Source organism: Sebastes umbrosus, chromosome 3 (assembly GCF_015220745.1).
Source record: "Sebastes umbrosus isolate fSebUmb1 chromosome 3, fSebUmb1.pri, whole genome shotgun sequence".
Classification (NCBI taxonomy): domain Eukaryota; kingdom Metazoa; phylum Chordata; class Actinopteri; order Perciformes; family Sebastidae; genus Sebastes; species Sebastes umbrosus.
This window is the reverse complement of record NC_051271.1, coordinates 24,909,254-24,935,218: the sequence shown is the minus strand read 5'-3', so window position 1 is coordinate 24,935,218 and position 25,965 is coordinate 24,909,254. Positions and strand designations below refer to the sequence as shown.

Sequence of the window (25,965 nt, the reverse complement as noted above, 5' to 3'; positions counted from 1 at the left end):
TAAAGGGAATATGACATTACTCGAGTCAAAATAAATGACTGGGCGATGAAATAGTGACAGGGGAGGAGAGGCCGAAAGCAGCAAGTTACGGATAGAGATTGCTTACTCGTCTTCCAGTAGAGGGTAATAGGCTTCGCCTGCTACATCCTTCAGTCTCTGAAAAAGGAAGAGAGCGGCTTAAAAAACAACATAACATGGATTCACAATTAAGGTTAAATTCTGTTCAAGGTGCATTTTTGAAACAACTTACACTATAAATACAATACCCACTATTACCCAAGTATGTTTGTCACCATCGTGGATCAACAGCATTCAAAAGCACATTTGATAAATTAAAATAATACAGTGACAAAATCTGATCAGTTCATCCTTGAGCCCAAGTGGATGTTTGTGCCAAATTGAAGAAATTCCCTCAAAGTGTTCCTGAGATATTGCATTCATGAGAACAGAGAGACAACCTAAAAACATAATGCCTCCGGGCACGTCTGTCGCCGTTGCAGCATAAACCGTACTGCCAAACCCTAACCCTATGCACAATACATTCATTTACACAAAACTGTACATGTCTGCTGACAGACTGACAGTTTGTTGTCTTACATTTCTGAGTTGGCACAGAGAAAGTGTCACTGTTGTGTCGTCAAGCAAGAAACTCCGATCCCTTCCTTGGCCAAATGACTCCCCGTCTTCCAGGACAAAACTTAAGAAAAACAAAGAGAGAGACAGAGGGAGATGATTTATCAAGTCTGAATAATAATAATTGTTATTATTATTATTATTATTATTTATCAAGTCTGAATATCACCTAAAGGGAGCAAATGCCTACATCATCAGTGTATGTGTGTTAGGGCTGCACCCTCTTAATCGACTAAGACCGAAATGACCAATTAGTCAACTAATCGACTAAGATTTCTTGAGTCAATTAGTCATATTTTCATGCTTTTTTTCATGCTGAATGACTTATTTCCAACAACCTTCTGAGCACATCTCTGGTAAACACAAGATTTAATGTGGTGCTTTTGTGTGATTCTTTTTTGGAGAAACTCTGTCGATTAAATCTACTAATCGGTTAGTCGACAAAATCGTATGAGTGTTAGTCGACTAAGAATTCCTTTGGTCGAGGACTGCCCTAATGTATGTGTATGTGTGTGTGTGTGTTATGTACTTGGGCAGTGTGCAGATTGGAGGTTTGGACTGTATGATCTCCTTGTTGGTCAGTTCCTTCTCCAGGTCGCCCCCCGCCAGACACCACAGATGGTACACCTCATTTATGGCCCGCTCTGAGAGGTAGTCTTCATCATCATCTAATAACACATAAAAAAGTAAACACCTCCTCACAGGCACAGGTGGTGCTGCAGCACACACAGTCAAATGATTGCTTTATTAGCTCATCTCTTGACATCAAGACATGTTTATTCATGGCAGTGGACTCTTGTTTGGACAAAACTTACATATAAGTTTCGCATATGTGATTTCATCTGGCTTTCAACAGTTAAAACAAAGATAGTAAATCCAAGAAAATCTCTTCCAAAATGAAAGCGCCCAGAGGAAACAGTCTATCTTTAGTTGTCAACATGATGTTCAATGAGCTCTTGTCGTTCTGTGCGTTCCAATACCCATGCACTACCACACTATTAACTTAGTATGCCAGAAAAATATTTAGTACGTCCCAATACATAGTATGTCAAAAATACCAGGATGACCTACCACATCCGGTCGCATTTTGCAGTATGCAAGCCAGGATGCATTTCTGGCTATTCTGATCCACAATCCTCTGCACAGCAGATATATGAGCAAGAGGGTCAAAGTTCATGGTGCAACGTTAGTAGTGTAAGTAGTATGTCCCAATTGTTTGCATACTGCATGCAACAGTACGTACTTTGTAAGTGCAGCTGCATTTTATACTAAAAGTAAAAAGAAAAAGTATGTGATCTGGAACGCAGTGCCAGTTTTTGGAATTAACCACAGGACCGTATGTGAAACAGAGGAGTAATAATCTTGTTGAACTGAACAAATGTATTCCTATCCACAAACAAGTCCCCACCAAGTGTTTTACATGGTCACCTTTTGTATTTAGTCCTGTTTATTTTCATACATATAGTATGTTTCACAGAATTTAATAAATTAAAGTGCAATTAACTATGCCTTCAAGAGCATGAATTAAAGGCTTAGATTAAAGTTTATTTGAGAATTCAAATGTAAAACTTCTCAAATATCAAAGAAAATTCTCACAGGACACCAATTAGATCTTTTGACTTTAAATACTTAATCTATCTGCTGCTATTATTAATATTGATGCTAGCATGCTTAATTATATCTACTTCAAGATAATCAATTCAGCTTTAAGAAATTATATGTTTTAAGTTTAGTCAAGAGGAAGACGGGTTGAAGGTAAATGGTGTGTACAGGCTGCATGTACAGTTGTGTGTAGTTGGGTCGGACCTTTGCAAAGCTCACTGATGTCCTCTGGGAGCTCCAGATGTGCACAGCGCAGAGAAGAAGAGAACAGACTAACGGGCTTCTTGAAGGGCGTATAGAGGCAGGAGACGCCACTAAACAAAGGGTCTCCCAGCAGCTCTGCAGGGGTCGGCCTGGAGGACACATACAAAGACATAAAGGTCAGACGTAAGACGGAATTCTGTAAGAATTGACATCTTATTATATTAAACATTTTGTAATACAAATTCATAAAAGCTGTTTATCCCCAAAAAACTTGCATCTGTTTGTTTTGGTATCATTTCACTTGGTTTTAGCATGCTGGAATCATCTCTGACGTACAAGCAGCAAGTATTTCATAACACATTTCATGTATTTTGGTCAGTGTCCTACAATAACAACATAAATCTAACACAGGCTATATTTACCTTCTGGATGGAAGAAATGTCAAGCATTTCCTTAATAACTCGAGAACATTCTCAGGCAGCGCCTGTAAAAAAACAATTTTATTAAATACAGTACACACAATGCATACAGGTCCCATTCAAACTTCCAATAATCTCACAAAAAAAGTAAAGAAAGGAATGTAGTAATCTAGATGTCTGATGGACTGCATTCAAACTTTAAAAAAAAGTTTTAAATGCGTAATTATAACTTAATATAGAAATGTATAGAAATCTGTATTGTTAAGTCAAGTAAAGTTGACATCAAATGCTCTGTTAGATTATTAGGCTTGTTTACCTATTTTTTGTTAAGACATTTCTTGATCTGAAACCAGAAAAACTTTCTCAATTTAGACAATATTTTATTTAGGCAAAGCTGTTTTGGTATCAGTACCTGAACTCAAGTGCTGTATTATAAATACCAATACTAAAACCTTTCAAACTGATACAAAAGACACCAGTTACATCTTTTGACACTAATTATTTTATGTATCTGCTACTATTATTAATATTAAATAATTAATATTAAGAAATATTAAAATTGAGTATGCTTAATTAAACCTACATCAAGATAATCAATTCAGTTGTAACTGTATTTTTTAAGTTTTTAGTTAGGAGGAATTATATTAATATATTATTATATATACCAAAACTAAAACCTTTCAAAATGACACAAAGTCCTCCTGTTTTATTTTTTTTATATAATATTGTGTTGCCAATAATGCCACTTTCTAGCAATGGCTCTTTCATTAAAAAATACCATTTCAATGTCTTTATATATTAATGTCTTTAATATTGACTTAGATCGAGGCAGCCAATGATTTTGACTTTACCTTAATGGTATCCAGGCAACCATGTTCCTCAGCAAGGACAGTGACAATGTCGTCCATGCAACCTGAGAATGACAAACAATACCACAGCGTAAGCCTAATTGAGCTTAAGAGCATATTGCTCAGTACTTTGAAAAATTACATCCTTGTCACTTACCCAAGGTTAGAATGAATTTCAATCTCTCACTGATATCAATATTCTGCAGCAGTCGTCTGCCCTGTAATTGATTCACAGCATTAGAATTTATGGGGAAAATTATCCATACAGCATTAATTCAGGCAAAAACCCAAACGGCATCAAAAAATCATGTATGAAGGTCTTATTCTTGTATGAAGAGGTTTAGGAAGGATTCTTACTGCACATAATTCAAAGAGCAAAACCCCGAGCGACCAGACGTCAGTCTTGGGTCCTGAAGGCAGGGGAGCTTCATCATGGGAAGAGTCACTGGGGTGGAAGGAGCCCTGAGCGATCGCCTCTGGAGCAAGGTATGATGGGTACCTGAGGTCATGTTCACAGAGCAGATAATCACTTTGTCAGCCTCTCAATAACACAGATACCCAGTATTTCCTATAATAACTATAATGAATAACAGGTTTAACAGCTCAAACATCCCGTCATCATTTTTCATTCATTAGTGAGCTTTGTTGAATTATTAAGTTTTAATAATGTCCTACCCATATTATAATTGAACACATAAAATGTAGGGCTGTACGCATTACACATGAATGTAACTTTCAATTTTTAGGTGGTAGCAGGCTCAGAAGTTACTGGCATCATATGAAACTAGAAAACCTACGGAATCCATTGGTACCAACCATATTTTTCACATTTCTGTCATTAAGTGATGTATATTCAACTGTTTCTAAGAATCTGCAGAGCTGTTGACGGTTACATTTATTACATTTCCACCCAGATGTTTTATTAAAAAGTCATGGGTATCTGCCATCATTCCTCTTTTCAATCTGCAAAAGGATATTACACAGAGATACTTGGTAAAACACGAAGGCCTTTGGATTAAGATAAAAGTCAGACAATCTGTTACAGTTTCTAAACCAGGAAGCTATTCTGATGCCCCAAAAGCTGGTTTCTATGAAAAAGCAACGGTCCATTATGCATCAATGTTATGGTCAATTGCCTCTTTTATGATGTGACTAACAGCAAACAGATACAAGTGAACCTTTGACCCTAAACAGTCAGCTCACATAGCTCAGCATCAACAGTTGAAGACTTCCAGAGCACTAATGGACCTCTCTATGTGATGAATGAGGAGAAGAAGACGTACCCGATGGGAAAATCTACATCTGCCCCATGATCAGTCATGTGATAAAGGCCAAACTTGGCCAGCTTCACATTCCCCTACAAAGAAAAAATATATCTCAGAGTGACCGTATTATATCTTTTAATTGGAAAGCCTTTCAGTCACTAAAAGATAGACATACATAAAACAGCTCAATGTTACCTTGCAGTCCGTGAGCACATTGTGCGCGCTGAGGGCTCTGTGTACCATACCATGTTTGTTCATGAACTCCAGACCTTCAAGGACCTCATAGGCCACCTGCAGCACCTTCTCTGGGCTAACACAGACACAAAATGAATGTGTCAAACCACATGGTAACTGGGTCAGACAGAAGACATGATAAAGAATGTATCTACATTTTCAACACTTAAGTATTAGAAATTCAAATACCCTCGTCCAGTAGATGGTAAGATTAATGCATACTATTTCCCTGCCCATCATATACAATATCATTCAGGGCTGCAACTAACTATTATTTTTGTTATAGATACATTTGCTGATTATTTTCTAGATTAATCGTTTGGTCTATAAAATGTCAGAAAATAGTGAAAAATATCCATCCCAGTTTCTCATAGTCCAAGGTGATGTCTTTAAATGTCTTGTTTTTTTCAGTTTAATATGATTTAAAACAGAGAAAGGCAGTATATATCCATATTTGAGAGGCTGTAAACAGTAATTTCTGCCATTTTTGCATGAAAAATTACTTTAATGATTAATCGATTATCAAAATAGTTGCCGATTATTTTTCTTTCGATCAACTAATCGATTATTCGACTAATCGTTGCAGCTACAATATCATTTATCAACAGTACAAGGATTAACAATAACTGCTCACCAGTGAAATTGAAATCTCACCTGGCTGTTTTCCCCTGTTTTTGGAAATCACTTAAATTGCTTTCAAAGTGTTCAGCAACAACAATCAGCCGTTCTGTAGAGCAAGAAGAAGAAGAAACCAAAATAAAGATATGCAACTGAGTTGCAAATATTTATTGATATGCATTTATAATATATAAGACTGCGTTGATTCTAAACCTGTAGAATAAACAGTAAGGTGAAAACGCACGATTACGACAGTGTGTCATAGAAGAATGCATTGCATTTCTGCTGCAGGAACTTTCCCAGGAGACCAAGAACCTTTTGAGGAGCTCAGGAACTAAACCAGTGTTTTTACCGGAGGAACCAGGACCTAATATTTAGTTCCTGCGTGACTGTTTCAGGTGGCAAAAAAAACCTAATCCTGGAGTAGTACCTAATGAAGGTTCAGGAACTTCAGCGGTGGAGTTTGCAGGGCTCATCTATTGAAATGGTAACGTTACAGGCTGTAGTTTGTGGTGTTGTTGTGTTGGACTACAATAAAATGCAGTCCCACATTATATTATTGTGTTCATGACTTGTAAATACAAAGCTTTATATAATCTAATAACAACAGACTCACATATAATTCTCAGCAAACATTCATTCCAAACAGAACAACAGGATGAAACATGACTACTCTCACCAGCTTAGCAAGTTAGTAAATACCCAGGTTCTATTTTGTTTGCCCAAATAAAATGCCAGGTATGTTTTGGATAAGCTCAGTGAGAGTACACATCAAGGGCAGAATATCAATAACTGAAAATGAAATAAAATTAAATGTAATAAAAAGGACGGGATATACAATATGATTAGACCTCCTTGCAAAGGGCAAGACAGTGAGTCATACCGTGTTTCCCTCTGGAGATGTCCACATATTGGCAGAGTCTGGGGTGAGTGATGGTTTTGAGGATCTGGAAGCGTCCCAGGATTTTGATAGAGTTGGGGGTGAGAGGGAGGCCATTGCTCCCACAGACATCATGAGGGAGAGCTGAGGCAAAGAAGGTGAAGGCTCCCAGCTGGGCGTCTTTGAGAGGCCTCATCTTGGAGCACTGATAAAGGGAAAGAGCCTTCAACATATGAATAATATGTGACAATACATAAGTATGAATGATAGGAACATTCTGACCATCACCATGGTATGGTAAATCATAGAGCTCCTTCAGCGACAGGCTGCTTCACCCAAAGTGTGTGAAGGAGAGCTATCGCAGGTCCTTCCTTCCTGCAGCTGTCAGACTCCACAACCAGCACTGCTCCCAGTAGACCACTTACACTTACACACCAAAAAACTGACAATAACCTGATATTTTCAGGTGGAATTTCATTCATTCATTCAAACTGTGCAATATCATTTTCCACTTGTGCAATTTTTTTAATAGTCTGTTTATTGTCAATACTGTATATACTGCTCCTATGTTTATACTTCCTTCTATTTAAATGGTTCATATGTTGTTACACTTTGTTTATCTCCTTTTTACTGTGTTAGCTGATGCATCTTGTTTTTGCACTATCCCCTTTGCTGCTGTACACTGCTAATGTCCCCACTGCAGGACTAATAAAGGAATATCTTATTATCCTATCCTCGTTTATGCCATCCTGTGTTAACCAGCTAGGGATTAAAAACATGAACAAACTGCTTATAGCCACAGCTGAAGCTTCTACATGTGTTATGTTATGTTATGTTATGTACATGTCTATATGTTAAAGCTGGTTGAGGCAAAGACCATCATTAGAGCAAGTGACAGGTTATAACACTATCATTGTAAGTGTTAGTGAGTAATAAATGTAAGTATTTACACCATGTAGTTGTACATTAAGTTGGGAAACAAGAGGCACAGTGCACACACTAGAGATGCTGCAGTTAAACCTACTGTGTGTTTATATTTATATAGCTACAAGTTATGAAATCACTAAATGAATGGTAACGTGCATTATATATCCGATAAATGAGTCTACTCACGCTTAATGGAAAAGCTTTACTGCCATGTCGACGGACTGAACTTGAAATGATTGATAATAATGTATATGTGTGTTTAAATGATCTCCTTCCTGCCTCTGCGTTGTCATGGAACAGCTGAGAGAACGTGACCGGTGACGTTATTAGTGCGCGACGAAAAGCAGTGCGCAGAAGACACGTTTCTACAAACACAACAACAACAGTGAGGGAACTCAAATCAAACATAGTCATTTAAAAACCTCAACAAAGTTGTTCTTAAATTATTATTTTTGGAAGAGGTTTCTCGATGTAGTAATTACACACAGGCAATATCCGTTGCGTCCTTACGTTTCGCGACAGGATCAGATCTATAGAACATCAGGAGACACAAAGCTACACATCTGCTTCTGTTTTTTATATTGAGACATTTACATCACAATATGGCATAGTACAGAACAGACAACAACTACAAGGGAACAGACGAGCCTGGACATTGGCGTACAGTGCATAAGAGTGTGGATGAAGAGAGAGAAAAGAAAAAAACAAAAAATAAATAAATAAATAAACAAAAAGTGAATGTGTGAATATTACTAATAATGCTATAGGAGTTCTCTGTAAGGTTAAGGTCCTCAACTAACATTGAAAGCTTCATAGACTTATTTTTCTTCATGTGTTTCAGAGAGGAAAAGTAAACACACAGCTCCTTATGAAAAACATAAACATTTGGTCTTGATTTCAGGAATCTATTTTTATGTATAAAAAAACTTTCCAAGAATCAGAATCAGAATCAGAAAGGTGTTTATTGCCAGGTGTAAGAGGTATACACTAGGAATTTTCTTTGGCTTTGTTGGTGCAAGATAAACTGTATAATAACAAAAGAATAGATAAAAACGTTAGAATGATTATGGAATTGATTGCCAGGTTAATGTACCATGTCATCTTTCTCAATCGTACCAAATATAACATTTTCCTTTGTTAGATTAGAAAAATTTAGTGGACAACCAATAATGCAAATCATCCCAGACAGAAAGCATTAGCAAAAAATACATTAATAAAATAAATGTTCTGTTTCAATGTGTTCATCACAGAACAAGCAATTATTGTGATCAAAACCAAAACTTAAGGACTCAGCAGAGAGGTATATTATATATATTTCACTCCTTCACTTTTGGTGCAATAGGAAACTTGAAGACTCTCAGCATCTCTTTGAGAGAAACATCAGTTTCCCATGTGCTTGTAGAGATCTAACTGTGGGGTCCTGAACCAGCCTCTCTACTGTTTAGCTGCCCCGCTGGCTGCCTGTGTGTTTCTGTCAGCTAGCTGATGAAACGTTAGCAGCACTAGCAGCTGTCAAGCCCCCACCTCCTCCTGAAACGTGCTGGGGTTGCTGCTGAGAGTCCATGTAAGTTTAATAAACCTCCTTGTTTCTATTCTACTCCTTTAACTCACTACTCGTAAACCGTCTGTAACGTCTAGCAGGTTAGTAGTTTAACAGAGATAGCTACATGAGAGTTTAGCCTGCAGTCAGGTAGATCTCTTGTCCCAGTGTTGAACACACCAGTTCACTGTGAGCTGAACCGGTTCATAATGGCTCACTGGTTGAACTGGCAATGTTAATTTATGATCAGGAAGTTACACATTGTTGAGCAATTCATTCTCCATAAACTGCACTGCAAAATATAATTTTTGTGATTAACACTAATAACTAACTATCTCCCCTCAATATGAAATAAGATGATATGTTGTTGTGATTACTGTGATTTGCAAATGATTACATGCTTTAGTCTGTTTTATTTTCTAGTTATAACTTAGAAACTGGGCTGCAGACAACAATCGTTTTCATTATTATAGTATGTCACAATAAAACCAACAAAAAATATATTTATTTGGAGGTATAAAACAGAGCAAATTAAATAAATCCTCACATCTGGGGAGCAAATAATAGTATATATGATTGTAAAAAATAAAAATAAAAAACACTGTTAGCTGCATGTTTGTAATATGTATATAATAAGTACCTTAATTATTATTGAAAAAATATCATCAATTAATTTGCTGTCCGTGATCCAATCCAGTCCTTTCAGCACTCTTCTAAATGTAATATGTTTGTGCTATCATCTAAACAAATAAGAAAATATGGAAATAGAAAATATCACAATGGGCACTTGACATTATAATGACATTTTTGTACCCTAAACATTTAATCAGTGTTTTTTTAAAAGGACTACATTAACAGATAATGAAGACAAGTGATAGATGAAGACAATGGAGTAGAAGGGCTGCTGGGTCTTTGTGGTAATCACATACAGTTGCTCTTTGGATCCTTCAGGTGTATTGGGCTCATCCAATCTTGTGAAGGGCTCATTGCATGGGCGGAATACGGTCTCAAAAAAGTACAAAATACAAGTCTCCTTCAAAAATAACCCAAGGCACACTGTAGAGTTTGAACAAAATTAAAGATCCTTTATTTTACATGGCAATTATTGTTTCAAATGACCAACGCGTTGCGACCAACATAGGTCTTCTTCAGGGTTACTGTCAGCATTCAGCACTGCTGAATTAAGAATGAAGACAGTGTGCGTTGGATTATTTTTTAGGGAGACTTACATTTTGTACTTTTTTCAAAGACCGTAATCCACCCATGCAATGAGCCCTTCACAAGATTGAATGAGCCCAATACAAGTGATGGATGCATTAGAGTCTTTTCTGCTTTGACATGTTCCCAGCTGTTTTGCTGTTTTCTTTGCAGACACAGACGTTAATTTTTGGTTTATATTTTGTCTGTTATGAATCAGCCAATTAGACTGTTGTCAGGCTATTAAATAGGCGTTATCAGTGGCTATAAGCACCATAGGTGTGGGTCAATAGGGGCCTACTACACCTAATAGTAGGTTTTATCATCTATTCACATGGTAGATCACCAACAGAAGGTATAAAAGAATGCAACGCCGACCTCTAGCGACTGTAGTGGAGAAGTGGAACTCAGGAGCTGTAGTATAGACAGCGTGAAACTCCATATTGCGTGGAGGTCGGGGATGGTAGATGGGACACAAAACACAGGGTTTTCACCCAGGAGACTGAAGTTCGCATCCTGTTTGAAACCAACAACGTGTAGTTGTCTTTGTGTTCGTAGTTATTTTAACCCAAAACACAATGTTTTTCCTTGAACTTTACTGGGTTTTTTTTTTGCCTAAGCCTAAAGAAGTTGTAGTTTTATTGCCTAAACCTAACAGTTTTTCTTTTTGCTTAAACCTAAAGAATCCTTTTTGTTTGTGTTCAAAACTTAACGTTTCATTCAGTTTTACAACATGTTGGAACATGTTGCTTTTAAGTTTCACTTTCACATTTACTACGTAGTTGGCCCCTAATGACCCACCTTTATGGTGCTTATAGCAACTGATAATGCCTATCTAGTGGCCTGATAACAGTCCAATCGGGTGCAGCACCTTGTGTTATTTATTAACCAATTTCATGGAATATCATATGAATATAGCTTGTAATTACCAGCATGTTAGATTTGTAATCCAATTTATCTCTTCATTGTTAAACATTGAGGAGGGTCTCAATTATTACTGTGTTTGTTGTTGTTGTTGTTTTTTCACTCAGTTATGTGTACATTTATTTCTGCATGGGCAATTATGAGTTAGAAGATCACGTGTCTCCTGAAAGGCACTGACTATGCTACATCTGGTGCTGAACACTACACACCTCATAGTTTCTATTAAGTTAAAATGTGTAGGTCCTTCTAATGCCTTCAGGTGGTGCTGGCATACTGCTCTCTCTTTTCATTCGTAATGGTCTGGTGGGCAGACAGGTAGACAGTATATTATTTTTACTGTGGGAATGAAGCATGCAAAGAAGAAACATTTGTGTCCTGGTGGGTCTGTTCACCACCACCATACCAGAGAAAGCTGATGGTTAAAAGTAACAGATTTACAGATGTGATTCAAACCACCTGTGTAGTCTATGCAGTATGAACTTTGACATTTTAATTTGAAAATAGATGTAGACATAAAATGTTAGCATGGACTGTATGACTAAGCATACCAGTCAGTAATGCCTATTTTTAGGTGACTGATAAGGCAGATGCCTTCTCCGGTTGAGCACCAGCTGCCCCCACAGTTAACCTGCTAAATTTATACAGCTGCAAATCTGTAGATGATTCAAAGACATTTTGATTTCCATACAGTGAAGACAGGTAAATTATGCTGCTGAAAGCCCACGTCACTCTAACATTGTTAACACATTTGGCTATTTCCACTTGAAATCCACAGCTTAAATTGCCCCTTCATGTCTTTATGCTGCAGACCGTACCTCGGCCCCAGGACCCATTTCCAGGGGTTATCCAAATGAGATCAGCCTTTCTGTGGCTCTTGTCATTACTCCACCACTGGTCCTGTTTAAATCAATTCAGTTTCTCAAAAAGCAATGCTTTGATCCTTGATTTTATCAACTCCAGCTCTTTTGTGTTTCTAATTTCCTCATCCCCCAACATTTTGTTTTCATCTCGGGCCAGCTGTTGTTTTCCAGCGCCTCCCTGTAATATGTGTAAGAAGTTTTTCTTCTCCATGCCTCAGCCTTGTAAAAATCCTTCTTTTCCCTCTTTCTTCAACGAGTAATTTGCCGAGCTCGACATGATAAAGGAACATTACCCTCAAACCCAATCTGGTGACTGTCCAGTTGTGTTGTTGTTGCTGATCCCTTTTGAACTTAACCTCCAAAAGTGAATGCATATGATGTTGATGCTAAGAATCTGAATGTCACTTCTTACTCGTCACTTCTTACCACTTGTTACAATGAAAGAATTCATCTAAGAATTTGCCTTGTCCAAGTTGACATGAAACAAGGCCGTTATGAGGTTTTCATACACGGAAATGTTGCAGCAAAGTTCAAATTGAATGTGTTTGGAATCAAGATTTTCTGATTTATTGTCTCATTTTAATGGAAAGCAGCGCATGTTCTTCTGATTACCTCTCAGCGGGCCTTGTGGACAGAGGTCAGATTTTTGTCACCAGCCAAAATATATCAGTCATGAAAATCCCATTAGCACATGGTTTATACCTGCTGGGGCCACACATGGAAAACGTCAGATTATGATTGTTGTCAGACATTTTGCAAAATGACATGTTACACAAAATAGGAAATCTCTGTACAATGTAATGCAGTCCTATAACACAGCCCTGCAACATATGTACCACCTTTGCGGAAATAAATAAAGTGTTTTTGTTGAGACTGTCAGAGAGGAGTTGATTTAACTCAGTGGTCATTTTAGAGGCTGTAGTTTGTGGTGGCGTTGTACTGGAATGCAAACCTTGTAACTCCAACGATGTATCTTTGTAGATGTTCAGCATAGTACTTTAAAATACCATCTCTTTTTACAATGCTAGTGTCACTTGAGTAAACTTGAAATAACATGGAATAGGGCAACTTTATAAGTATTCACTCTACGTGTGAGCTTCTTTATGGATGAACCCGGGCCTCCATTTAAAACAAAAGGAAACACTCCATCTGTTAAACTCAGAAAGATATTGCAGAATTGGCCCCATAGAGATTGTATTTCATGTAGGGCTGTCGAAGTTAACACGATAATAACGCGCTATCACAATTTTTTTTTTTTTAATGCAACTTGCAATTTTTAGTTTGCAGCGGGCTCAGTTTTAAAGAGAGAAAGTGAAGATACTGGCATCATATGAAACTAGAAAAGGAGGAGGCTAAATAACGCTCCAAATTTGTGCTAAATTTTGGTGAGGAAAAACTGGCATGGTCATTTTCAAAGGGGTCCGTTGACCTCTGACCTCAAGATATGTGAATGAAAATGGGTTCTATGGGTACCCACGAGTCTCCCCTTAACAGACATGCCCACTTTATGATAATCACATGCAGTTTGGGGCAAGTAATAGTCAAGTCAGCACACTGACACACTGACAGCTGTTGTTGCCTGTTGGGCTGCAGTTTGCCATGTTATGATTTGAGCATATTTTTGAATGCTAAATGCAGTACCTGTGAGGGTTTCTGGACAATATCAGTCATTGTTTTGTGTTGTTAATTGATTTCCAATAATAAATATTTACATACATTAGCATGAAGCAAGCATATTTGCCCACTCCCATGTTGATAAGAGTATTAAATACTTGACAAATCTCCCTTTAAGCTACATTTTGAACAGATACAAAATGTGCGATTAATTGCGATTAAATATTTTAAACAATTGACAGCCCTAATTTCATGATGTTGGAATGTAATCTGTTCAATATATTTATACTCTAATATCTATCTTTTTTTAGCGTTGAGATTTGCTGATTGTCTTTTTTTTGTCTGTTAGGTTTTTAGCTCGCTCCTTGTTCAAGATGTCAAGTCACAATCCTTTGTTGAGGCTGGAGCAGCGAGCGGCCGAGGCGGACCAGATCATCGAGTACCTCAAACAACAAGTCCTGCTGCTGAAGGAGAAAGCCAGTAAGAGACAAACGCACACAACCAGACACGTTCTGGCAGCTGATTATGGGCCATTTCATTATGACTTATTATGTCTTACAAAAAGTATATTTATGTTCATACTGTAGTACACTTTTATGAATTATGATGTTGCGTTTCTGAATTCATCTAGTTTTTTGTGCAGAAAGTCCCGCGTTCAGCTGTAATACATAATGAATTTCTGTATTGGCTTTAGGAGTGACATAATGTTGGGCTGAAGAACTGCTTACGTTCCTCATTATTTACAGCAATAGTTTTATGAAACCTGAGGCCCCAGTTGAGGGAAAGTGCATTTAAATTTACAAGAATTGTCATTCTGAAGATAATTTCCCATGGTATCTTTAAGCTTGACTCATAAAAAAGGGGGCCAAATATATCTCATTCATTTAAATGAAAGTCACATTGCCTTGAAATCAATTAATTTATAACTAAACGTTGTATACATGTCATCAGGTAGGGCTCGGTCTTATTTTAACAAAATGTAATAAGTGAGCAGAAGTTTCTATTTCTGTTGCAGTTGTGTAAATGATAAAGCTGCACTTTGAATAATCTCAATGATCTCGTATAATAACATACTTCAAAATGTATCACCTGGGAGAAATATGTATTATTCCAAAAAGGTAACGAGAGAGAGTGTTTTACTGTAATTTAAGACTCCTTGGGAATCCAAAAACGGGATTAATGGACAATTTCATGGCTTCTTTGACCCCAAAAGAGACTCAAAATAGATTTTAATGGTCATTATGTTTTAGTCGATATTATATTTGTACTAGTTCAGCAGTTTTTAAAATATCCTGTGGGATAGTGAAATTTCATTCCAGTGCTGAGAGCTAACAAGAATTTGCCTCGCTGCAGTCATCCAGGCCAGCGTCAGAGAAGAGAAGAAGCTGATGGTAGAGAACGCCAAACTGAAGAATGACATCGAGGAACTGAAAAAACAGCTGCTGGAAAAAGAGAAGAAGAGGGGAGGTATGTCGAGTTTGGTTTCCCAGCGAAAAACCTCCATCCCAGTTCAAATGTTTGTTTGTCTTTAATTGTTCTCCTTTATATCTAGTTATGTGACATTAGGCACATTTGATGTAAGTTGTTGCTCATTATAGCATTGTTTGGTTTACTATCAATGATAACATCTCATGCATTCTCGCCTCAGCCAATTATAACCACCACATCTTTTTTTTTATTTTATTATAAGCAGCCATAGTGCTTCAAGAATCCCCATTATAGTGATGGGGACAGCATGTCTGTCAACTATGTGCGTCTGACATACGTTGACATTCAAACGGCTCAGATCATTAACGCTCATTTAATGTTTTCCAGAAAGACGGGGCTGGAAGAAATAAGCAATTTAACCTTATTCAAAAGGGACCAATATGTTAGTGTTGGAACGTAGAAGGAATGCGTTCCAATACACTCGAGACTGTGTTTCTAATTGTGATGTTTATTTTTTGGGGGATTTCTTTTAAATGGCTTTAAGGTGGCATTAAATGGCTTAATCAGAACGTGGACGAATAGGCTATGAACCTTTTTGAAAGGAATTCCAGTCGGCTTTGTTGATTTGTTATTGAGATGAGAAAAACAAACTATTGAATATAATAGTGCCTTGAGGAAAAAAATATTTCTGCAGCCAAGGAATGAAAACTGACAACTGAAGTTCAAGTGGCAAATTTGCTTCAACACCATTTTAAAGTTGAAGACAAGCATTATTAAAACCAACAGAACTTCAAGTTGCAATAATTTTGGGGTCCACTTTGGTTGTCATATTATCACCTCATCAAGTTGTTATAGCAAACAGGTTTGCAAAGAGTGTCTATTTACACATTCAGCATGTGTTTCTGGCCTTGTGACAAATTTAAGTCCAATATTCGCTCTCCTTTAAGCTCTGCTTTCACCAACTCCTGATTTAAAGGTGCTGTTGATAACATTCAGCCACTAGATGTCGCTTTCTCCCTCCCTCGTTCCATTGCATTCACTTCACAACAAGTCGTTGCCAGGCACTTACCGTCAGTCTCAGCCATTTATCTGTTTTTTCCACACTAACTGACGACCCAGAGGTACCACGTGATACCAACGTCGTTTTACTATTGGCTCACGAGCCTTGTTAGAAGTGGGAACCAAACGTCGGATATCTTCCTCAGAGATAAACAAAACATTCATCATTTTGGACTCGCCAACATTTTTTAAATGATTAATTCACAATCATAATATTTTTTTTCAGGAAAAGCCATACTTTTATTCGGCACCTTTCTAAAAGCTCTGTGGATGTATTACTTTTAAAAAAAAAAATATTCGTCTACATAAAAATGTTATCAATAGGACCTTTAAATATCCGTCTCATTAGCTGCTAAATGCTTCATTGTGTTTACCAGCTAGTCACTAGGTCAGGGTCAGAAAACCAAAACTGTGAGCTGTACGAGGCAAAAGCTAAACCTCAGTAGCCCTGAGGGAGACTGGTGGGTGATGACTCTCTGTGGGTTTGTCACTACTAGCAATCCCTTTCACATTAAACAGTCATTTAATTCATTTTTAATATAACACTAGCTTTAATTTAAAATTCTAGTCGGGATCTCAATGTTTCCAAAGATACATGAATAAAACAATGTACAAGACATCAATAATAACTTCATTTGATATAGTACTGCAACCATATAACCTCACTGTAAATACATTACAGTATGTGATATTGTCTGTAAAAAGTTAGTTCTCAATGTGAAAACCCTTAAGAGCAAACTTAAGAGGAATGTCAAGAGTTTAAGAGGTTGTTGCCCGTAATTCCAAGGTAAACCGGAAAGGTCCTGATCTCAGGTCCTAACATAGAATTAAGGTAATTAAAAGCATTATGGCGACGGCGGTGTGCCTGCCGACCGATGTTTGTCAGACACAGGCACTGGATTTTGTAGGAATTCAAACATCAGGCGCCTTAAATGAGGGGTTATTTTTTTCCTGGAGAGTTATTGCAGGACATTGTTCCCTGCTTTATGGCTCCATTTTCTTGTTTCCATCAACTTGGACACTGTGTCATTTTCCCATCTAAACTGTTTGCATCAGGAGAACAGTCCTCCCACTGGGTGTGTAAATAAAGCTCCCTCTGTATCATTTCATCGTGCTGTGTTGATGCAACCGACTGTGCGTGAAAAGAGGCAACTACGAAGTAGTTGTACCTTGTGTATTTGTAATGTAAATGATCTCTTTCACCTCAGCACTGCTGTGCTCACATCTTTTTATACTTTCACACGACATTTTGGAAACTATGTGCAGAGAATATCAGTCGCCAGAGATACTTAAGAAAAACTCTTTCAGGTAGTAACTATGATCCACTATTTAATCATATATTTCTACTGACCTTTTGCCTGTGTCCCTCCTGTAGTGTTGGCAGTGGCCATGCCATCGGGTGACAACGGTGTCCAGTGCGCTTCGAAGCCCACCCCTCCCAAACCGTCTGGACCAGCACCCTCTGCCTCGCCTGCTGCTGCTGTCCAGAGCTCCCCTCCCAAAGACGAGAGTAAAAAGAAGAGGCCGGAGAAGAAAGGTAACAGCTGGAGAGAAAAAAAAACAAAAGATGGCACATTGCAGGGTTTTTATTAAGAATCCTTTGAAGTTTTCACATCCAATAAAATTAAATTAAATCTCTCTAGATGTGTCACATAGCAACATTTGTGTCATGTATTTCATTTTCAGCTTGTTAGTAGGAAGGACCATATTAAAGCCATAAAAGTGACCTCTCACCACTGCAGGATATATTCCGTCTACATCAACATTATTATTAGTTTTTGGAACTTAAAGGCACAATGAGCAGGATTTTCCTAAAAAACAATGTATAGACTCATGCAAAAAGAATCCCTTAATCATCACATATGGCCAACTAGAAGTACTGTATGTGGCAGTGTCTACAGAGACTCGGCCTGTTTTTTCTTATTTTGCTGTGTTTGGGACGTTTCTGGGCGTCAACCATGGATGTATTAAGACAACTGGATACTGGACCCCAAGATGGCGCCTCTTCATTCTAATGAGAATTGCTCAACTGGCGCATACGCCAAAAAAAGTCTTCTAGCTTCCGGGTTTACTTCCAGGGTATGCGGCCCACTGAATATGCACAGTCGTGTTTGTACTGCTGGCCCCGCCCGCGACCTCCCACTCGGCCCATAGACTTTACATTGTGAGATTTTAAAATCGAAAGTTTTACAAATATATATAAAACCTCCATGGATCAAAATTTCATAATAGAAAGAGTCATAATCAACCAGTTTGAGGTGTCCTGTCGACAGTTTTACAGACGTCTCTGGTGGTCTATGGAGAAAACGCTTTTTGGGCCACTGCGGGATTTTTCGCTGCAATACCGCAAGTGGCCAGTGGAAAAAATGGTAGCAAGGCTTAGCAGCGGCACTGTATCCAGGTCTTATTATACATCCTTGGCATCGCATCCAAGAAGAAGCTACAAAAATGGCCGACACAGTGGCAAACAAACACAAATATAGCAACGCGAAACGGCAAGCAGACAAAGCCCGTTCCATAATGAGAGTGAATCTGGGGTTGTCTTTCACCCGCTGGCAAACGCCCTAACCCCAAATGCTGTCAGAGGGCGGCTCTTCTGGTGTTGTTGAGCCAACTTTGAATGTTGTGTTTACAAACTACAACCAACAAATCCTACTCATTGTGCCTTTAAGGTTTTGTTTAAGATCCTTTTTTCCATCGACAGTTGCATCTGTCAACAGGACAGATGTAGCACTCTGTTCTTGACCTTCTCCAAACATGTTTTTCCAATTGACTTTCAGGTGATAATGGATGTAAGGCAGCGATATCGGCCTCTTCGTTTGTTGTGGAGTTTTATGATTAATAAGCTACGTCTACGTTGAGGCGTCCTTGTCTAATGTCACCAGTACTTTAATCTAATTTGAGAATGATTTAATGCTAATGTTTTTTGGATGTGCGTCATTCCAGGACCCAATCATAAAACCAAAGTATGTTTTATAACTATGTGTCAAATATAATGGCTTTAAACTGTTTTACATTTACGATCATTTTAGAAAATACAAAACAAGAAAATCCCTGCCACAGAATTTCAATTAATTTGCAGTAAATCACTCAAATCTTTAGTTCATTTTTAACAGTAACCTGTCTGCAACGACTAGAAGAGTTGTCACTTATAGACAGGGAATAATTAGCACTGGATGGAGTTGTGATTTAGAAAGAGAAAGAAACAAGATTTAAGACACCGACAAACTGATTGCTGTGTCTGGTATTTCTTACATCCAGATGTTAGGGAGCTGTTAATGAGTTACTTCTTCCTCTTTATAAGGTGTTGCACATATTAACTTATTTTTTACTTCAGGCATTGATGTAAGTGTTTTCTCACCTCATCCAAACAGTCATCACTTGTTAGTCTACAGACCCGTGCGTAACCTTAGCATAGTCGGTGCTGTCATCACAGCAGAACTTTGATTACACAGGGGAGAAATGTCGAATATCAAAGGCAGGGGTTGGAATTCGTATTCGTCAGAGGCTGGTGTTGACTCAGAGGGATGATTAAAGACTGTGTGATCATATGATCAGTGCAACCCACTGGAATGAACGTGTAAGCAGGCCAGGCAAGTGAAAGGTACTTTGTCTCTCGGGAGGAAGCATCTGCTATTCTAGTATGTCACTGGATCACGTAGCACTCGCCCAAAAGTGGGTATTGGTATTGTCATTTAGTCAAGGTACAGCATGTGCCCCCATTTCTGGGAAGAGGTGAAAAAGTGCAACCCTGAGGCCCATCATCGGTGGGTTTGTTGTCATTTATGGGAGGAAATGAAATCAGATTCCAGACAGATGCCCAGTATTGTTTCAACTATTATTTGTTTTTAATAATTTCCCTTGGAACGACACCAGTTGGCTGAAATACTCTATGCTTTTAAACAAGCATTTCCCATAATATCGTGCACATTTAGCAATAATAGCATGAAAACTCTCACAGATGCCTCTCATCATGCAGCAGACCCTCCCTTAACGCATGATGGATAGCTACTGTCTGACTTTCTGTGCACCCAACCAAACTGTTCTACCAAACTTTCATTGAAGTGGCACAAATTATTTGCAAAAAAAAAATACTTAAATGATTTAAAATTGAAATGTGAAATGTGTAGTATAACAGTCTTTTCTTGGATGCCAGGAGGGGAGAAAGCAGAGAAGAAGCAGGCAGCCCCCAGCCAAGAAGATGTCAAGGTAGACGTGTCTCGTCTGGACCTGCGTGTTGGACGTATCATCACGGCTGAGAAGCACCCGGACGCCGACAGTCTGTATGTGGAGCAGGTCGATGTGGGGGAGGCCTCTCCGAGGACAGTGGTCAGCGGGCTGGTCAAGCACATACCTCTGGACCAGGTACAGTATACACTCAGGTGCTATAGCTAAAACAATACAAAAGCCCTAGTAAACTGGCAACTGAGAGCAATTTGCAGAGCGGGATTAACACATTTCTGCGATATCATATGATGTAACAATCCAGTGTAATTAACAGAGGTTGGGTCAGGGAACTTTGTCATATGATGAATTGGCCACATCACATGAATCAAGCTTATGTGTAGAGATTCACACACATTCTTGATTGTCTCATCAGGCTCCAGGTTGCACAATCAACATCTGCCGACCTACTACAGTGTACAGTTTATGAATCCCTGCAGAGATTCTAAGTGAGAGTTGTTTTCGCTAGACACACAAGCAGTGCTGTATATACGTATGTCTACATGAATGGCTCACTAAGGTCATAATAAGGATTTATTAGTCCATTTAAAGGGACTTCTTAGTTAAACTCTGTGCTGACGGTTCTGCTTAGAAACTCAACATCTCATGTCGGTGATTCAGGATCTCCAGCCTCTCTCCATGTTGCTGTTTATTTTGCTTTCACATTAATGATTTGCTCCTGGAGCAAACTAATTTGCACACTTAGTTACTTTTATGGTCGTCACTATTTCTGAGTTTGTCTCTTCATATTTCTAGACCAGGCAGCCTTTGTGCATTACACTTCTGAATTATACTGTATGTAGACGGTGTATATCACTTAAATGGAACCATATGCTCTCTGAAATCATGTGTAACAAACCCTCTCCGGATTTGTCAACATTATTTATCATACCTTGGGACAACTACTTGGACGTGGAGCCGTTTTTTCCATGCACACAGAAAATGATTAGATATTAGCTTCTTAAAACAGTTGCAGCAGTGACATTTTGTGGCTCAGTTTTAAGTGCTCTCTGACTGCAGTTGGAAAGGCCAAACTACTGCTGCCATCTGGATCAGTCCATTATTCACAGTCTAAAATCAAGTTATTACTTTACTTTCTTGTTAACTGTCTTATTTGTATGAGCCATTTTGTGTTTCTGTTAAGCAAGCAGTAGGGGAATATCTGAGGAGATGCATTATGGGTTTTATGGCAGTCCTCTGTTATACTAGGATACATAAAATGTTGCTCAAGTCAAACAGTTTGTTTTGTAAATACAGAATGTTCACATACTATTCCTGACTTGAGATGATTACAAATGAAAACTACTTCCAAAACCCTGTCAACGCAACCAGCAATTTCCTAGAGGACATCCCTCAGATAAAAAGTAATGATTATTTATTATTTAGATCTGGTAAACATTATTTCATTGAATGCTGGGTTTCTCTTTTTCTCCCTTCTGGACTTATTTTAAATATTGGTAAGCCGCAGAGGTCTCCAGGCTCCAGTTTAAAGATTTCCTGTTTGCTTTTCCTCTTTTGATTTATGAAATGAAGCAAACAAACTATAAACCTCAGACATTTTAAATTAAGAGACTGGCATTATTGTTTAAATTGGATTATGAAATTGTCTGGCAGACCACATCAGTTGAAGGTGTTTTTTTTTAAGTAAATTGGGTACTATTTGTTTTTCTTCTCTGAATCCTCTATATTGTCCAAGACTTATGGGCTGTAAAAACATGTTTAATCTTCTGTCCCCCGTGCAGATGCAGAACCGCATGGCGGTCCTGATGTGTAACCTGAAGCCAGCCAAGATGAGAGGAGTGGTGTCCCAGGCTATGGTCATGTGTGCCAGCTCACCAGACAAGATCGAAATTCTCGATCCTCCGGGTGGAGCAGCACCAGGGGACAGAGTTACCTTCCAGGGCTTCCCAGGTACCATCATCACTGTACCCTCAAAAACACATTATGCTTCCCCCGCCGCTGAGTCGATAATTGTCATGGATTTAAGCCCACTGAAAGAATTTCCCAGCCTAGTTTCCACAAAATGCCTCTGACTTTAGGAAATGGGAGGGAGTCGTTTAACCTTCTCACTGCCAGAAACAACAGCAATCATGATGTGTTCACAGACCCCACTGAAAGCTCTCACTGAAGGACTCCTCAGCTCTGTTTGGTGGTGGCTAAATGGCCTGTGACTGCTGATTTGACAGACTAATCAGCGCTCATTGCTAATCAAGTCGGAAAGATAAGTGTCCTACAGTAACTGTCTTGTTAAGTTCAACTAATGTAAATGAATTTGGAAAAAAAAAAAAAGTGAACCCTATTCCCTATTAATTTACACATCAACTAGACCGTACAGGAGACTAGGTCCTTCCTGTGAAGTATTGTAAACACAACAACCTCTAATGAATGACGCCTAAAATCAAAGACCGCCACCAACAGGCCTGTGTGGTTGTGATACAAGTCTCTATAGTAGGGCTGCACCTAGCGATTATTTTCATTGTTGATTAATATGTTGATTATTTTCTCGTTTTTTGGTCTATAGAATGTCAGAAAATGGTTAAAAATGTGGATCAGTGTTTCCCAAAGCCCAAGATGATGTCCTCAGATGTCTTGTTTTGTCCACAACTCAAAGATATTCAGATTACTGTCATAGAGGAGTAAAGAAACCAGAAAATATTCACATTTAAGAAGCTGGAATTGGAGAATTTTGACTTTTTTTTCTTAAAAAATTAATCAAAAACCAATTAGTTGATTTTCAAAATATTCAGCGATTAATGTAATAGTTGACAACTAATCAATTTATCGTTGCAGCTCTACGCTCTGGTTCTTAAACTCACATTTATAATGGAAGTTAGCAAAGCTGAATACTGATGGTGAGCAGAGGATCGGTCTTGTTATTCTCGTATTCTTTTGAGAACAATAACCCAAAATGGGAGTTTCCCTGTGAAAAACAATGAAGAGGAGGATATGATGAAGGTGGATCTGTGGTCCAACTAAGTACCCGCAGCCCAGCTGCATCCGCCGGGGCTTTCATCCCTGCAGTACACATGTCCCAGCCGCTCTAAAAGCTGTTTGATTCACAAGGGATCTCTTTGGCCGGAATCATTTTTATGGATACTACATTAAAAAGTCCTAATCAAACCATCCTCTGAAAACATGGTTCACCATGGTTCACAGAAGGAGTGGAGGATTTCAGGAAGACAGAAAAACATAGGTGAAAGTTTTTTTCCCTCTTTTGTCCCACCAAAGCGCCATAGTACAGATTCAATTACAGCTAATCCACTGCTTGTGTGAATACATGGTTGTAATTGCCCACATTTCCCCAACTAATGGGGCCCAGTACTTCTGCTTGAACTTAAGAATGTGCTCAAGTTGCTCATCAAAACCTCTTTCACGCTTCTGATCAAAACTGATTGTTGCCACTCTTGGGTCGTAAAGCGGCACAAATGGCAGCATTGGGGGGAAATGAAACACATTTGTGTCCTCGTGCCCTGAGATGAATGTGTAGAGAGGGAAAAAGTTGACACCAGACAGAAGCCAGCCAGTACCGGCTGTGATTTTTCACAAATGTCGGGGCGACATCAAAAACAAAGGCCTGGTAAGAGTGAGAACGGCGCTTAATTGTTTTCCCTGGATGCATGTTTTGATTCCGGGAAGTTCGGTTTAGATGTTTTGAATTATGGCTGAGAACAAATGGCAGATTTCAAAAGGCTTACGCTCTAATAGAACATGATAGAGAGTCAAACTATTCACGTGGGAGGAATAGAATTAGAATTGGCTTGATAAATCATGGTCATTTGCTCACAATTTGTATTGGCTTTCAGCTTGTAACACAGATCATATCAGTGTATGGCGACTATGAAAAATCCATTAAGCAAAGTGAAAAGTCATCTATCACTGTGTTTCAGCAGGAATATATTAAAACAGCGTTTCAGGAGGTTGTGCAAGGACATAAAACATCAGTCCTGGATCCATAAATCCTGCATGTGTGATGGATGAGCAGAGAGCAGAGGAGTTTTCTAATGCATCAATCTGACTTCTTGATCGCAGGTGAGCCGGACAAAGAGCTGAACCCCAAGAAGAAGGTGTGGGAGCAGGTTCAGCCCGACTTACGCACGGACGGCCGGTGTGTTGCAACCTACAAGGGAGCTGCCTTTGAAGTCGCCGGAAAGGGAGTGTGCAAAGCCCAAACCATGAGCAACAGTGGAATCAAATGAAATAACAGAGCTGCTTGAAATAGCTCCGTGTTTACTTGGCAACCGTCTGCAGCGATGGCGATGATGTTGTTGAGAAACGGGAGGCTGATGAATGGAAATAAATGCTTTGAAGATGTTCAATAAAGGGATTTGAAAATTATAGAATCTGTCCTACGACAATCTGTTTTTTTTTTTACCGCTAAAATAAACACAGACATGGTCTATAAAGTGAAGTTTCTGCTTCAATTCACCAACTCCGTCTTCTCTCCAGAGTCACATTAGCTTGATTGTGCTTTGATTTTGAGGCTGTAACTCTAAAAGACATACAGTGCTGGACTTGAGCGAGCATCACTGGTTTCCACTTCATCTAGTCCTGGGCATTTTAATGAGCAGGAGATGAAACAGGGATGTTGTACTACAAAGCCCAACAAAAACAGATCGGGTTCTCAAGCTCCTTGCAGGGGCTATTTAGATGGTCCTCGGTCCCAGCTCTCGGTATCTCAGTCTGGGCTCTGTGATGCCAGTGCCATGTGCTTTGTTTTATTGTCCCCCTTGAAAGAAAAAGTCTGCCCACCTCCGGAAGTATCGGACTACACAGAAGAAACAGACAGAGAGCTGTGCACCAGAGCCTCTAATGTTACATCTACAGTAATTAAGGCCATCCACTCTACAAAAACATCTGTCACGGGTCGAATCCGACCATCGCGCTGAAGAACTTGTGCTTACTGTTCAAGTCCTATTCTTAAGTAAATTTAGTCTATTCTCTCTTTCTTAATTCTCTGGAGAGATAGTCACCTGTGCTGAGATAACTACTCCACCAACAGAAAATGTAAATTATATAAATAACAGTTTTTATCTCCAATATTTAGCACCAAATCCAGAATTGCGTCAACTTATATTGCTATTTTTCTTTTGGTATCTGTCACCTACTACAATACACACACAGAACACACATTTTGCGTAAAAAAAAGGCTAGAGTTAAAAAAAAAAAAACGTACAATTTGTAATGTTAAAGGTAACATACTGTAGAGCGAGCAGCTATTAAAATCCAATTGCAGTCGTGACACTCATTGTCTGCAGTTGGCACGAGTCTTTCTTATCGCATCTCAACATACCTACATCTGCAGGTCTAAACTGCTGCTGCTTTTATTTTTGTTGCCATTAGCTGTTGCAGTATAAATCTGAACTTTAGTTTTAAAACTGCTGCTATACCACCCCTCTGTGAAGAGAATATATTGTTTAGGGTGCTTCACATCAGTGACACTGTATCATTATTCTTCAGATGTAGACTGAGGGAATAATAATAATACTAAT

At 38.6% G+C, this 25,965-nt stretch overlaps 2 protein-coding genes across 6 annotated transcripts in view; one reads left to right on the top strand and one right to left on the bottom strand.

Annotated features, from left to right (window-relative positions):
* The window catches only part of tbck (TBC1 domain containing kinase), a 55,692-nt gene extending 47,748 nt beyond the window's left edge, over positions 1-7,944 (bottom strand). Inside the window, exons 1-13 of one of the 4 annotated variants that reach the window (XM_037764478.1) lie at positions 7,817-7,944; positions 6,707-6,908; positions 5,860-5,932; positions 5,167-5,281; positions 4,990-5,063; positions 4,064-4,205; positions 3,864-3,924; positions 3,710-3,771; positions 2,862-2,923; positions 2,440-2,588; positions 1,163-1,301; positions 598-697; positions 107-156 (exon numbers count right to left, since the gene is read on the bottom strand). In XM_037764478.1, coding sequence (XP_037620406.1) covers positions 107-156; positions 598-697; positions 1,163-1,301; positions 2,440-2,588; positions 2,862-2,923; positions 3,710-3,771; positions 3,864-3,924; positions 4,064-4,205; positions 4,990-5,063; positions 5,167-5,281; positions 5,860-5,932; positions 6,707-6,899 — 1,220 coding nt within the window. In that variant the 5' untranslated portion in view covers positions 6,900-6,908; positions 7,817-7,944. Of the gene's footprint in view, positions 1-106; positions 157-597; positions 698-1,162; positions 1,302-2,439; positions 2,589-2,861; positions 2,924-3,709; positions 3,772-3,863; positions 3,925-4,063; positions 4,206-4,989; positions 5,064-5,166; positions 5,282-5,859; positions 5,933-6,706; positions 6,909-6,985; positions 7,035-7,816 lie in introns of those variants that run through there. The other 3 variants (XM_037764477.1, XM_037764479.1, XM_037764476.1) reach the window with 3 other exon arrangements.
* Positions 7,899-24,813, top strand: LOC119485130 (aminoacyl tRNA synthase complex-interacting multifunctional protein 1-like). 2 transcript variants are annotated; one of them, XM_037764481.1, is made up of 7 exons: positions 7,899-8,012; positions 14,113-14,245; positions 15,119-15,232; positions 17,628-17,789; positions 20,409-20,617; positions 22,219-22,387; positions 24,506-24,811. In XM_037764481.1, exons 2-7 carry the CDS (start codon positions 14,140-14,142, stop codon positions 24,670-24,672), a joined length of 927 nt encoding a protein of 308 aa, XP_037620409.1. In that variant the 5' UTR covers positions 7,899-8,012; positions 14,113-14,139; the 3' UTR covers positions 24,673-24,811. The 2 variants fall into 2 exon arrangements, with proteins under 2 accessions (XP_037620409.1, XP_037620408.1); XM_037764480.1 differs by lacking the exon at positions 7,899-8,012 and adding an exon at positions 9,041-9,194 and having other exon boundaries at positions 14,115-14,245; positions 24,506-24,813.
* The last annotated feature ends 1,152 nt before the right edge of the window (positions 24,814-25,965 follow it).

Coding starts and splice junctions, on each gene's coding strand:
- LOC119485130 (XM_037764480.1), top strand. Junction 14,246..15,118: donor GCTGCTGAAGGAGAAAGCCA/GTAAGAGACAAA, acceptor GCCTCGCTGCAG/TCATCCAGGCCAGCGTCAGA. Junction 22,388..24,505: donor TACCTTCCAGGGCTTCCCAG/GTACCATCATCA, acceptor TCTTGATCGCAG/GTGAGCCGGACAAAGAGCTG.